At 38.9% G+C, this 13,446-nt stretch overlaps 2 protein-coding genes across 2 annotated transcripts; both read left to right on the top strand.

Annotated features, from left to right (window-relative positions):
- The first annotated feature begins 236 nt into the window (after positions 1-236).
- cklf (chemokine like factor) lies at positions 237-3,122 on the top strand. Its single transcript, XM_030413725.1, has 4 exons — positions 237-395; positions 827-982; positions 1,078-1,173; positions 2,756-3,122. Exons 1-4 carry the CDS (start codon positions 306-308, stop codon positions 2,864-2,866), a joined length of 453 nt encoding a protein of 150 aa, XP_030269585.1. The 5' UTR covers positions 237-305; the 3' UTR covers positions 2,867-3,122.
- Positions 3,123-3,267: 145 nt separating this feature from the next.
- cmtm3 (CKLF-like MARVEL transmembrane domain containing 3) lies at positions 3,268-13,350 on the top strand. The gene is made up of 5 exons (XM_030414926.1): positions 3,268-3,567; positions 9,030-9,185; positions 9,296-9,391; positions 9,506-9,623; positions 10,943-13,350. Exons 1-5 carry the CDS (start codon positions 3,451-3,453, stop codon positions 10,969-10,971), a joined length of 516 nt encoding a protein of 171 aa, XP_030270786.1. The 5' UTR covers positions 3,268-3,450; the 3' UTR covers positions 10,972-13,350.
- Positions 13,351-13,446: the final 96 nt, after the last annotated feature.

Raw genomic sequence — 13,446 nt, 5'->3', positions numbered from 1 at the left:
AACAAATGCTAACACAAATTGCTCAAATGTGTTAACCCAGATTTAGACTTTAAGTTAAAATAAATCACTTACAGGCCCTGGCAGAGATTCTTCTATGACTCTCTATCTGTTCCTGTAAAAGTCAGAGCTCATAGTGAATATGATGATCTTCTGAAGCCTTTTCAGTTGAATTGCCAAGCAGCTGCTGAACTGAACATATTGCGCATATTCTTACTAACAGTCATTTCCTTTGCACCTAAAAGGAAACTGCTCATTTCAGGAAACGGGGTGAGTTGGCTGCCTCTCGTAAATGAAATCGCACTATCATGTCAGTGGGTCAAAATGAAAATCCATCAGTGGACGTGGACGCTGCTTTTCTCAAATCCAAGAGGGGGATCCTGAAAGTGGCAGAGATGGTGAGGAAGAACCTGCACATCACCTAAAGTTAGAGCACTTTTCTGTTAGAAGCAGAAGTTCTGTGACAGTTGAGGGCTGAGTTGCAGATACATGAAGCAATAACAAAGTGGCGTCTCAAGTTCGCTGTATACTTTAGCAGAGTTAGAACTAGTTTGTCGGCAGCAGTGACCCACATTCAGATACCAAGAGAGTTTTAAAGGCGACACCAGCAACCGAATCTGAGAAAAATGTGATGTGGAAACATTGCTGGTGACTTAGTTCCTCTTGCGAAACATAAACTGGAATGGGCAACATGTAAGAAAAAGGAAGAGAATGTGTGACTCAGAACGTCACCGCTCTACAAATCAGTCATTATTAAAAGTAAATAAATGTGCAATGTTTGAAAAAAATGAATTTTCGGTTATTTCAGTGACGATTTCTTTCTTTTTAGGTGACCCTGCTTGTGGCTTTTGTGTGTTTCGCTGTTGCTTCCTCACCAAAGTACAGTGCAGCCACAGGGTTGGAGTTTCTGATCACTTTACTTCTGCTGCTGCTGTATGTGCTCAAACTCAACAAGAGGCTGACTTTCTTCTTTTGGCCTCTCGTTGTGGGTGAAGTTTGACGACATTACATAATAATATCCCACACGTACTGAGGAGAATAGCCGTGCATATTGCTCTTCTTCTCTTTTCTCGTCTTCAGGATGTTTTCAACTCAGTGTTTGCAGCAGCCTTCTTTATTGTCCTGGGCCTGATGGCTGTGACTTCATACACTGTCACAGGCAGTCTGGTTGGAGGGGTGAGAGATATTTCTTTAATCTATAATTGCAATCAGAGTTGTGTGGCCCAGTTTTGATGTGAGGATTTTGGTTTCCTCCATACACTGCTAATAAAATTAAATATCCATGCAATGTTTTTAATCTGTGTGCACGTGCTGTAGCTCATGAAGCATGCTCATGAAGACGGAGATGGAATTTCACCGTTTACTTTTACTCAAGTGCAGTACTTTAGTACAATTGAAGGTACTTGTATTTATACTGCTTCTTTATACTTCCACTCATCTGCATTGTGGAGGCAAATATTGTAGTTCTCACTCCACTACATGTATTTGCTAACTTTATTTACTAGTTACTTTGTAGATAACATGCTGCACCAGAGCCAAAATAGCACATTTTTAATTTCATTTATTTCATAAGCAATCAGATAAAAGAAACAGTCATTCTGATAATCGGTTAACTAGTAGTATAAAGTATCTACATACACGTAAATAAATGAATGATTTACTTTTACTTTTACTTTTGATACTTTGGATTGGATTGTTTAATCTCAGATAATTTAAGTCTTTTACTCAAATACTATACATATGGGTTACTTTTACTTTGACCAAATTACTATTTTAAAACTGTATTGTTACCTTTACTTGTAGTACAACACTGTATATATATTGCACGTTCAATTATCGGCAGGGCTGATCATTGGATCCAATGTTTATCTTTCTTCTTTGAATATCTACCAGATACTACAGATTACATGCTGCACCAGAGTCAAAGCAGTACATTTTTTTTAACTGTATTTTATTTGGTCAGCATAGGAAAATTCACTGATTTTGTTTAAAATAAAGGAAAGATGAACATCTGGCCCAATTATCAGCCTGGACAATAACTGATCGTACAGTATATATACACAACAATGTTATAGTAAAAAGTCAAGACATTATTTTAAAATAGTACATTGGTCAAAGTAAAAGTAACCCATCCTTAAGTACGTTTAATATAAAATACTTTAACTCTTTCACTTAAGTATCAAAAGTACAAGTAGAAGTAAATCATACATTTATTTACATGTATGTAGTACTGTATACTACAAGTTGACCGATTATGAGAGTGATTGTTTCTTTTATCTGGTTGCCTAAAAAATTTATGAATTTATAAATGTGGTGCTTTGGCTCTGGTGCAGCATGTAATCCACAAGGTAACAAACTACACTAGTAACTAAAGTTAGCAACTAAATGCAGGGGAGAAAAAAGTCTACAATTTGCCTTGAACATGTAGTGGAGTGTAAATATGAAGAAGCAGTAAATGGAAATATTCAAGTGAAGTAAAAGTACCTAAAAAGTACAGTACTTGGGTGAATGTACTCAGTTACATTCCTTCTCTGTAATTTCATAAATGTAAATAAATGTTTAGTTTACTTTTAATTTGGATACATCAGATGCCTTCAGGCTTTTACTCAAGTATTATTTGTATATGTGACGTCAACATTTACTAAAGTAATGTTTTAGCCTGACATCTCTAATCTTTTTATTCAAGTCTGACGATGACACCGGATGTGTTGACGTGCAGTGTGACGCGTTTATTTTGAGACATGCTCTCTATTTGCAGATAGTCGGCCTCCTGTCCGCTGGGCTGCTGTGTGTCGACGGTTACACACTCTTCAAGAACATCACATTCAACAAGCCGAGGAGCGAAACCAAGAGTCAAGACAACAAATGACCACATCAGTGACAGTAAACGCGCAGCCTGCAGTGCACCGCCGTGTGCGCATTCATAATATCACTGATGACTTTCCATTGAGCTCTGAAGCGGGAATAATCGAGCTGATTGCAAACTGCGTGCAAAATGTTCGTCATATTTAAGATTCCAGCTGTTATTCGGACTGTAAAGATGTTTTTTATTTTTATTTTTTTAAAGTATTCTCTGACCAAAATCTCACAGCAAATGTCAATAAAGATTGTTGTTCGCCCCGTGACATCATGAGTTGGATATTTCCACTGGATTGTGTAGTATGCAGCCTTGGGGGTGTAGGGTTGGGTGGGTTGGGTGGGGGGAGGGGAGTTGGGGGAGCGCATCGCATTTCACATCTGGAGAAAGCAGATGTGCGCTCTTTTGGAGCTCGCGCTGTGTTTCCGCGCTGTCATTGTTTCCGTTTCCACCTCCGAGAAGACTCACGCCTCCACACGTCTCCGTTTTTTTTTTGTTTTGTTTTTTGCTCTGGGTCCGTTACACTGGGTTAAGGACTTGTCTGAAGTTTTGAGGAGAGTTCAGATCTTTTTTTTTTTTTCTTTTTTTCTCCAACCATGGGGGACATCGAGGATCCCGACTCGAACCGGCCGCGCCAGTCGGTCCTGCTCTCTATTCTTCCGACCAAAGAGTTCGCCACCTCACGGAAAGGCTCGCTGCTTATTGCTGAAGTGGTAAGAAATGACCAGAGGAATCACCGCTGAGACGAACCAAATCTGTTTCTGTGCTGTTGTTTCCGTCTGATGCGCACTGAAGTCAAAGCGCGCTGCGTTCTTTTTATTTGACTTAATATGGCAGCGATGGCTTTGCGCAGCTTTAATGCACATTTTACACAACTTCAGCAGACTGCTCCGACTGTCATTCGGATTGTAGGTCAGTCAGTTCCCGTCACAAGGTTTCCATTAGTAACGGGTGGAGCGGCGAGAGTTTAGAAGCAACTGTGAAGTAAACTCATAAAACTCGGGATATTAATTGCAACATTTTTACTGGATCATGGACACACCGCCCAGCGCCATTCATTGTTAACAGTCCTCCACCATGAGTGACCAAACTGCATGACAGAGCTTCTCTCAGCCTCTCAGTGCTGTGTTAATGTGTGCATCATCAACTTAAAGTCCATAGAGCTACCTTTCTCGTCACTTTTTAAGTAATTATATAGATATATGTTAAGTATTAAAAAACAGGAACTAACGGACTGTCTTCGTCTGTCTGTCTGTGTGGTGAGAGTGGTGGTGAGAGTGGTGAGTCTTCCTGCTGTAACTGAGTTACTATATGAACCCTCACATTTGTGTCATGTGGCATTCGGCTCATGTGGGGCTCTGAGAGAGCAGTCATCCTCCCCACAGTCACATCCTTCACTCTGCTGCCACAACATGTAGCCTGCAGCTCCTGCCTCACACACACACACACACACACACACACAATACAGACTCTTTACTGATACTCAACAATGTGACTGTGATCTTCAGCCCGAGGCTAAAATGCTTCCCATAGAAGTAAACTGAAAGCCCACTGGCCTCTGCTGTCGTAAGCAGCAGTAGTTCATGGAGGTGAGGGTGCACAACTGGTTTGAACACGCACAGAGTGATGTACTGTGCAGGGCTGCTGTCGAGATGATGCTGAAGACCACATAAACACACAGAAAACAGGAGAAAATAAGTCAACTTTTAGGAGCTTGAAGAAAAAGAATAAAGATGATGTTTCACACGGCTAACAAAAGTATTTGAATTGAATGTGGCTGTTATTTATCATTATCTACCATCTGAACTGATCCTGAGACAGACTGTGTCATTACGCACGTTTCTTACCACCTCTGCTCGTGTACTTTCTGGGGGAAACCCAGCTGTGTGTGTGGTCAGAGTGTGTGGTAGCACAGGATTTACTGTACCATCTTTAATGGTCCGTGTGGTTGAACGTCTTGTGTTAGCTTTAACCTTTAAAGCAGGGCTGCACAGAGTGAGTGGATTAGGCCCATCAAAATGTTTCAAGCAAAAAAAACATTGATTAAAATTGATTTGAAAAATTGAAAATCGCTGTTATATTTTGTGAGATAATAATGCTCTATTATGATGAAGGATTATTGTTTTGGCCGACAGACACCACGACAACAATGCGAGTTTGCTCTTGGCCCTTGGTGCACCGTTAGGTTTTAGTATTGGCCCTAATAAAAAGTTCAGGCACCCTTTTAAAGAGTCAGTTCAAATGCAAAATTATGAAAGAGTATTTCCTCATTTAGATGCTGTAGCATCTAGCCATGCACATTTTGGTTTTATTTATCCATTTACGGAGATATCCATCGCTGAGATTTCTGCCTCAACTTTGACATAAAGACCGCCAATTATTGTTGACAGATTTCATTTAAAAAATTCAAAACTTGTGACTGTTAGCCCAGTGGCTGAAACTTGTGGGCTTTTTTAATGCTTGCTCTTTGAATGATTCAACCACCATAATTGAGGCTTTTAGATATTTCCTTCCTACTGTTTTTTTGTTTGGACTGCCAGATTGCCTCTGCTTATTTGTTTTTTGATTTTTTTTAAGCAGTGCCCACCTAAAAATAAGTCTGGGGAATCCACAGAACTGATTAACTTCTCTATATATGACTATAAATACCTGACAAGTAAAAGTATTACATCACATCAGGACCATGATAATATAACACAATGCAGTGGTACTGAAAAACAATCTTGGTCATAGATTTGCAACATTACCCGTAATAATGTGATTATACAACCACAGATGTTAAGAGGACAGTTGCCGCTGTGTAACAGTGGGGCTGTAGTAACATTTCTGACAGTATACAAATCTTTATTGTGTCGTACTTTATTGTCATGGCCCAACCCTAACTGAAACCATTTCTTTTTCAAATCTCTGCCAAGGAGATTCTGTTTTCACCCATGTCCGAATTGTTGGTTGGTCGGTTTGTCAGCAGGGTTACCCAACATCTACAGAATGGATTTTCACGTATTTACAGGAACTGGCTGATATCTATGAGTGTGTACAAAAGGGGATTGTTGACTCAACTAATGGCCACTCCAGTTACTGCAGACCCTTTTACCCTTGAAAACAGCTGACAGTGAGCTCTGTTCATTATCCAAACTGCATGACATGCTATGTAATTTCTCATTGCTGTGACCACGACAAAGAGAGCATCTCCATTGTATTCGTTTTAGACACGAATATTTAAAATTAAAGTTAAACCTCCTGCTTACATATCACCAGGTGTAAGTGACAGAACGTGTTTTTTTCTCTTTGGGTGAATTTCCCCTTTAAAATGCCAACTGTTGTACACAGAAACAAATGTTCAAGTTTTAATGGTGGTACAGGGGTGTGGCACAGTTGCAAACTGTTTTGAGCTACTATTCATGTCCCTGGTATCTACTGTATGTCTGCTTTGTGAGTGTGCAGCCTCCCTGCTGTAGATGTGAAGCTATTCTTCTTGAAGTAGTCACTGGCATCCACCGTTTTATTGTCTTGATATCATTTATAGCTTACAGGCAGTGTGATATCAGCCCACGGTCCCTGGACTCAACTTCGACAGAGAGCACAGCCTGTAGCGTTACCATTCTTGGGTGTATTAGTCAGACACACAACCTGCTGAACATGCATTATTATACACAGTGTGTCAGACCACCATGTACTTCTCATTAGGATTCTCGGTCTCAGCCAGCAACAGGCCCGATAAGGAATGTGAAGTCACAGCACACTGAACGTGCATAAAAAAAATAAAAAACTGGCCTTTTTGTAGCCTTTGAAATATTTTCAAAATGCAAGCAAGCTGTTAACGAATGGGACGAGTGTGAAAAGTGTGCCTTCTCCCTACGAAGTGAAACTTTGGCAGAATTCTTAGCTGAGTATGTAATGTGTTCCTGTGGGGTTTGTGTGAGTTTGAAGGCCCCTGTATCAACCCTGAGCCAGTTTCACTACCTTTCAACACATCCTCATACCTGAACAACTGCACAGGCCACTATCACCAACCCTGTAACAACATGATGGTTGCAGTGTAGCAGCAGTTTAAAACTACTTGGTCTTAAAAATTACATCAGTCTCAAACATGCCTACGTTATGTCCTTAACTTCAGCTTGGTTATGTTAATAACGTCTCTTTACATCGATAGTAAGTTCAAATTACCCACCGTTGACTTTTGATTACATTATGGACACACATTTTGGTCACCTGGGTCAAAGTCCTGTGCTTGTTTGACTTGGGATCTTACGGTGTGTTCCATTTCCATCAGAGGTTGGAAGTCGGAGATGGGAATAACGTCACACTCGAGTTGACTGTGCTCCAGTTCGAGTTGGAATACCAGTTCTTGCCAGGTTAGGGATCGCTAGCTATTGTTTACAATACCAGTTAATCAAAGACACGTGACACTGTATTTTGCACATACGAACACTGACTGGTTGGACAAAACAGTTCGTAAAACTGATTAAATGGGACAAAAATAAGGTTAAAGTGGTGATAAAAAGTATATATTACATTCTCCAAAGCTGATGGTTCGTTAAGTATCCATCTTGGATTTTGAGTTCATTGTTAGTAAGGTGCGTCTGACTTTCCGAGTCGGCAATCTGACTTCAGTGGCGTTCTAGTTGAAATATGACTGACCTTCAAAAGCTTCACAAGGAAAGCACCATTCATGCTACTTTGTTTGACTTCCTTCTTTGATAATGTAATAATTATTACAGACACTAGAGGGTGCTATCTAAAAAGAAACAGAAATATGGCCCCTAAAAATCAACTTTCACAACTGACCTGTGTAGTTGATTTTTTCTAATAATGATGAGGACACGCTCTCTCCAATCAGATCTCACTTCATTATTTGCTCCGGGAAACGATTTAGCAGTTAATAGACAGTAAAACAGAAAAGTAATCACCATGTTTACAGCTTCTCTGGTGTGAGAATGTGTTGATTTTCTCTGTTTCATTTTGTTTTAAATAGAATATCTCTGGCTTTTGCGTTGTTGATCCAACAAAACAAGACATTTGAAGACGTCACCTAAGAGGCTCTGGGTAATTGTGACAGCCATTTTCCTCATTTTGACTTTTATTATCAACCAAACGATTAATCTTTTAACAAAAAGCAGCATCTAAAAAGATATTCATGATGAAACTTAGCAGGCCGAGAGCAGTCTCACTCTGTTAACATTAACCAAAATGAAAAGTCCTGTGATAATTTTCCTCGCTGATGTGATTTTAATTTTTGCCAGAAAGCACAGGAAAATGTAGAGACTATGCCAGCTCATCCTGCGCTGTTTGATTTATTCAGTGCTACATTGGTCTACTGAACATCCCAGACTTTATTCTTTATAAGCAAACATGCCCAAGGAGCTACTGAGAAACTCAGAGAAAAAGCCTCCAGCAGTTTACCTGTAGGTGTTGTCTTATTACAGGGAAATCTCACGGATCCCTGACAGGATGCTGCTCGTCTGTTGGGAGAAGAGCAGCTGCAGCAGTTTGGGTTCAGTCAGGGGGAGTTCCTAACCTCGGGGCAGTGTAGGATGACTGACTGAGACAAAGACAAGATGGCCGGCCCTGCCTGAGATTACACTGTCTGGACTTGCTTGCATTCGCACTGATATGGCGCGTCCAGCCCTTCTAATGGGCAGCCTCAAACACGGGGCAGGCTCATTTAGTCGCGCTGTGACCACTTCTGGCTCTGTTGCAGCAGTTTAACGTCTTCTTTCATTACTGCAGCTTTGTGTTTGTGGCTGTTTGCACGAGTGTGTTTGTGTGTGAGAGAAGGGGTGAGAGGGATTCGGTGTCACAGTGTACAGGCCTGTGAGAATAAACATTGTCTTTTAACAGCTGTATCTCCTTACAGGAAATGGGCCCGGAGTGGTAATGCACACAGACTTGCAGCTTCAGGCTAATGTAACTGTATCTCAAAATGAGACGATCAAAGACGATTTGACTTTATTTCGTCTCTCAGTCGGATTAAAAATGTAAATTCGCTTTTGCCGTCCAACAGTTCACTTTAGAATAGATAGATAAATAAATAAATAAAGTACTTCCTTCAATATCTTTTTGTCTTAAATCAAGAAAAGAAAAGCTGATTTTAGTTTAATCCTCGCTGGAGGCTTCTTATCTTAAACTTTCCTTTGTTTTAATTCCCCTCTCTCTGTTTTTATTGTCTCTTTAGGTGCTGTCCTTTGTGTCATTTGTGTGTTTCGCGGCATCCACAGCAGCAGCCTTTGTGACAGTTCCCCTGATGGAGTTTCTGGCTGCTCTCTTCTTGCTGTTTGCTTACTCCAACAAATTCAATGAGAGGTTTAAAGGCTTCCTCTGGCCTCTTATGGTGAGAGAGTTTTTCAGAATATGACATTTTAAAACATGCCGGAAAAGCTCTCTTTCAGCGCTGGAACTAGCAAATACAAGGTTCTGATGTTTCTTTTCTTTTCTCTCAAGGATTTCATGAGATGTGTGACTGCCTCCATTATCTTTTTCATCATCTCCATAATTGCAGTGTCCAAATATGCGGACGGTTCCTCCAAAGCTGCCGGGGTAAAAACTGATGTTTTAATCTTCATCATAGTCTACATCAACACTATTTATGGTTGTCCGGTTACCTCAGTTCTTATTCCTCTCTGATCCTTGTCACTGTCCTTTGTTTCACAGATATTCGGGTTCATAGCCACCATCGTTTTCGCTTTAGATTTTTACCTCATTTTCAATGAGCTGGCCAATTTCCTAAAGCAAGGAGGGGAGTCCAATGAGGAGCCATCAAGACAGCAAGGTAATATCCCACATGAATATCTGATACATGTCCATGTGGGAACATATTGAATAATAGACTGGATATGTTTTATTTATGGACATATAGTTTGATCCAATGTCTGTTTTTTCACATATGGAAGTGTATGTTGTGATATGTAGTACACATTCTGTATAGTAATTTGGTTTATGTAGACATCGTTTGGACCAGCAGCTCGTAATAACTGTATGCTCAATCTGTTTTCACACACTTGGCTTTGCCAGACAAAAGCGTAATGGCACCTCTGAGCAAGGCAGTGGAGTTACTGCCTAGTCAAAGTGTTGTTTCTAAGATAACACAGATTGTGTTGTGTATGATTTTTTTTTAGCTCTAAGGCCAGGTCGGAATATTAATTGAAGAACTGATTCCGCACTATGTATTTACAAGCCACACAACAGCCTGATCCAACTGTCAGGCATGTTTGAAAAAGAGGAGGCTGCAGAGGCTCATTAGTCTAATTGAATGAGTTTGAAGAGAGAAAAGTTTACATACTAAAAGTTGACAAGAATGTCTGACTTTTTGTTGATTAAAACTATGAGGGATAAAAAATGACTAAAATGTGAGTTAATGGAATACAGATTTTCGTCCAAAGACTAAGACTAAATTTAAAATAGCCACCCCAAACTAACACTGACATATATGTATTGCTAATATGATGTTTGTCCTATAAATACTTGGCATTTAACTACACACAAAATATAGAAGTATGACATTGACATGATTTGGACATGTTGCTTTATCATAAGAAAAATACATATATTTTTGTATATCTGTAAAACTCTGTTGGACATATGAAACACATTATGTCACATTATGACTTGCCCATACAGTGAGAATGTTCTGCCCTCTGCTGGGGTTAAAGAGAGAGAGAGAGAGAGAGAGATTAATAAACCTGCACTTTAAACTTATAATGTTGACCTACAGATTTTACTTTGGTAACAATAACATGCACAAGGTCCAGCACAGACATCTTAAACACTGTGTAAATGCTACGTCTAGCCTCTCTCAGTTGGACACAAACTGTACACAATTTAACCTCTAAATGATCTCAGTTTTGTTTTTGAGTTTTAAATTGTCATTTTCCAGGGTTTTGAGTACTTAGATATTTTTAGACATTACTAAATAAAATTGAAACTGTCTGCACTGTTTGGTACTGCCAGATGTAAATGAATATGCCTTTGACAGCAAGTGTTATGTGTCAAAATTCGCAGCAATAGAAGCCAGACATGGTTTACTTATGACTGGTCTACATGCGGAACTACTTCTGCTACTGAAGGTTTTTCTTCACTTTTGTTTTCTAGATGAGTTCTCAGACTCTGATTCAGACTGAGCCCACGGGGATCTTCATCAGCAGATATGTTTGATCCAACAAAATAAACCTTTTTACAGGAGGAACTGCCACTGCTGAGACGTCATCTGTACACATCCTAAAGTGTTTCAATATGCTGAAAGGTTACATTAATACTGAGTACAGTAGAAATCCCATCAAGGTAACACTGATTGTTGGTTTATTATATGCATTTATTTGTAGTTGAGAGGCACTTCATGCAGTCTTCTAGATATATAAAGAGAGGGAACCAGATCCTCTTTATCCTCTTTTCTTCTGCTGAGTAATGAAAGGTTAGAAGGTATTTCACACATTAATCAAGTCAAGACATTTCAAACACTGAAAAACTGATGTTTCAAGCATGTTGGTCTTTTTAGATGAGTTATTTACAGACCATTGCAAGTGGTTTATAAAAACTCTGTTCTTTGTCATGCCCAAACTTATATCCAGTGTGATAGATATGAAAATAACAAGATATGAAAGATATCAAAAATATAAATGCCATTTTAAACCTGATGCTTAGACGACCATGAAGCTGTGAAATGATTTGGTCTCACCATGAATAGAAGAATTCTTAGAAGTTGTTTGTATGATCAGAGCAAATGTCCAAAACTGAAATAATGACTCATTTTGACTGGGCCATTACTGTGACCCCATTTACAGACATATTAAACACTAAATTAATGTCATTAGTGAATAAATGATTCAGAGGACTAATAATAAAGTGGTATTGTAACAAAGATGTTTTTAAACGGAAGTGCTACATAATAGAATTGGAAAGAAATGAGTTCCTGAGGTGTGGCATCGCTGTCAGATATACATTTACAGTATTACCATTTGTACAGTATAACAGATTGGCTGCAGGTTGGCTGGTTACAACCTCTGCCCAATTGTCTTAACTCTACAGTGTATTTTTTATAATGTGAGGATAATGTTCGCTTATCCTCCTTTAAATTAAAACTTTTTGGTCGACAGATTTCCTGTGGCATGCTGTACAGCATGACAACCTTTTCTGTTTTTTTTTTTATTGTTTTTTTTTTTTTTACATCTTTTGTGTTTGAGAGTTGTTGTGAATGAACAGAAACGATTTATATTTTCAAACTTGTTCAGTGAACCCCAAAGTATGAGAGACTGTCATATTCCAGTTTGCCCGCTGTTATGTGCTTCTTACAACCTGTGTGTATGTGTCACAATAACTAACAATAATAATAATGCATTATTGTTTTGTTAGATGCTAAATATCCTATATGTGAATCTTTATTGAAAAAAAAAAAAATGTGTTATTTTGATTGTCTTTAAGTTTTTTTTTTCACTTCTGCATGTAAGTTAGATTTTTCAGTTCCACTGAGAAATTAGACGCACTTGAACACCACAGTGACTGTAATATACGCTGCACTTCACGAGTGTATCAACAACACTGTGAATTAAATTTGTACTCACGCGGCATCAGCGGCCTCTGATTTCCTGGAGGAATTTCAACCGGCAACTAACAGTTAACAAAACACTTCCAAAGTTGCAATTACATCCACAAATGAATCACCGGATTGTTTTTTTTATGGGAGAGTTTTGATAATTTGTTACTTCTGTGGCTCCATTTATATCAAGATTTTTTTTTAATGATGCCATAAAAAAAGCTCCAAACATCTGCAGTCAAGAGATCTTCGACTGATGCTGATCTGATATGTCTTTGCTTTCCTGTGAAAACCATGTATTAATCCACAAACTGAGAAAAACAGCTTGCTTACATGATGTTTGTCAAATAATCCGAGGAGAGATTTCAGCCATTAAGGAAAATTTAAAGCACAAGTTTATCATCATCATCAGTCATTATCCACTCACCCTGATGCCGATGGAAAGTCAGGTAGTTTTGTGGTCCAGAAAACATTTTTGGAGCTTTACAGCAAAACAGAGTTGCAGCGTTATCCTAAACTACTGAAGTAGATGGGGACTTGTTGCTTCATACGGCTCATCTGACATAATCAAGGTCTCAAAGCCCTGAGATTTAAAAAGGAGGTATTTACACCCTATATGCACCTACTTGGGAGCAGATTAACGCTATGAGCTTATGTGAAGATTTCAGCTTTTAAAAAGATCTTTTAAAATCAATTTTGGATCTCTGGGCTTCCATAGACACGGATTACACCTGATGAGCTGTATGGAGCCATTTTAGGTTACTATCAGTTGTTTTTTTCATACTCTTGAAAACAAGTCTTCATCTACTTCAGTTGTTTAAGAGAATGCTGCGATGCTGTGAATTTCCAGGAATGTTTGTCAGACCACAAAACTTCACCTTTTTTACCATCAACATGAGCTTGAGTACATAAAGACTGAATCTTTGTTTTTTTGGGTGAATTCATCCTTTAATCCTTCAGGTTATCTGAACATTTCCACAATACCAAATCTTTAACTGATGTTTTTTTTTTGTTTATGCTTTTTGAACTGCTTTTTCCCCTTTGTACAAAAGATGTTGGAATAAAA

The sequence above is a fragment of the Sparus aurata genome, chromosome 4, assembly GCF_900880675.1.
Source record: "Sparus aurata chromosome 4, fSpaAur1.1, whole genome shotgun sequence".
Taxonomy (NCBI): domain Eukaryota; kingdom Metazoa; phylum Chordata; class Actinopteri; order Spariformes; family Sparidae; genus Sparus; species Sparus aurata.
The sequence above is the reverse complement of the archived record's forward strand: the minus strand, read 5'-3'. Positions and strand labels throughout refer to the sequence as shown.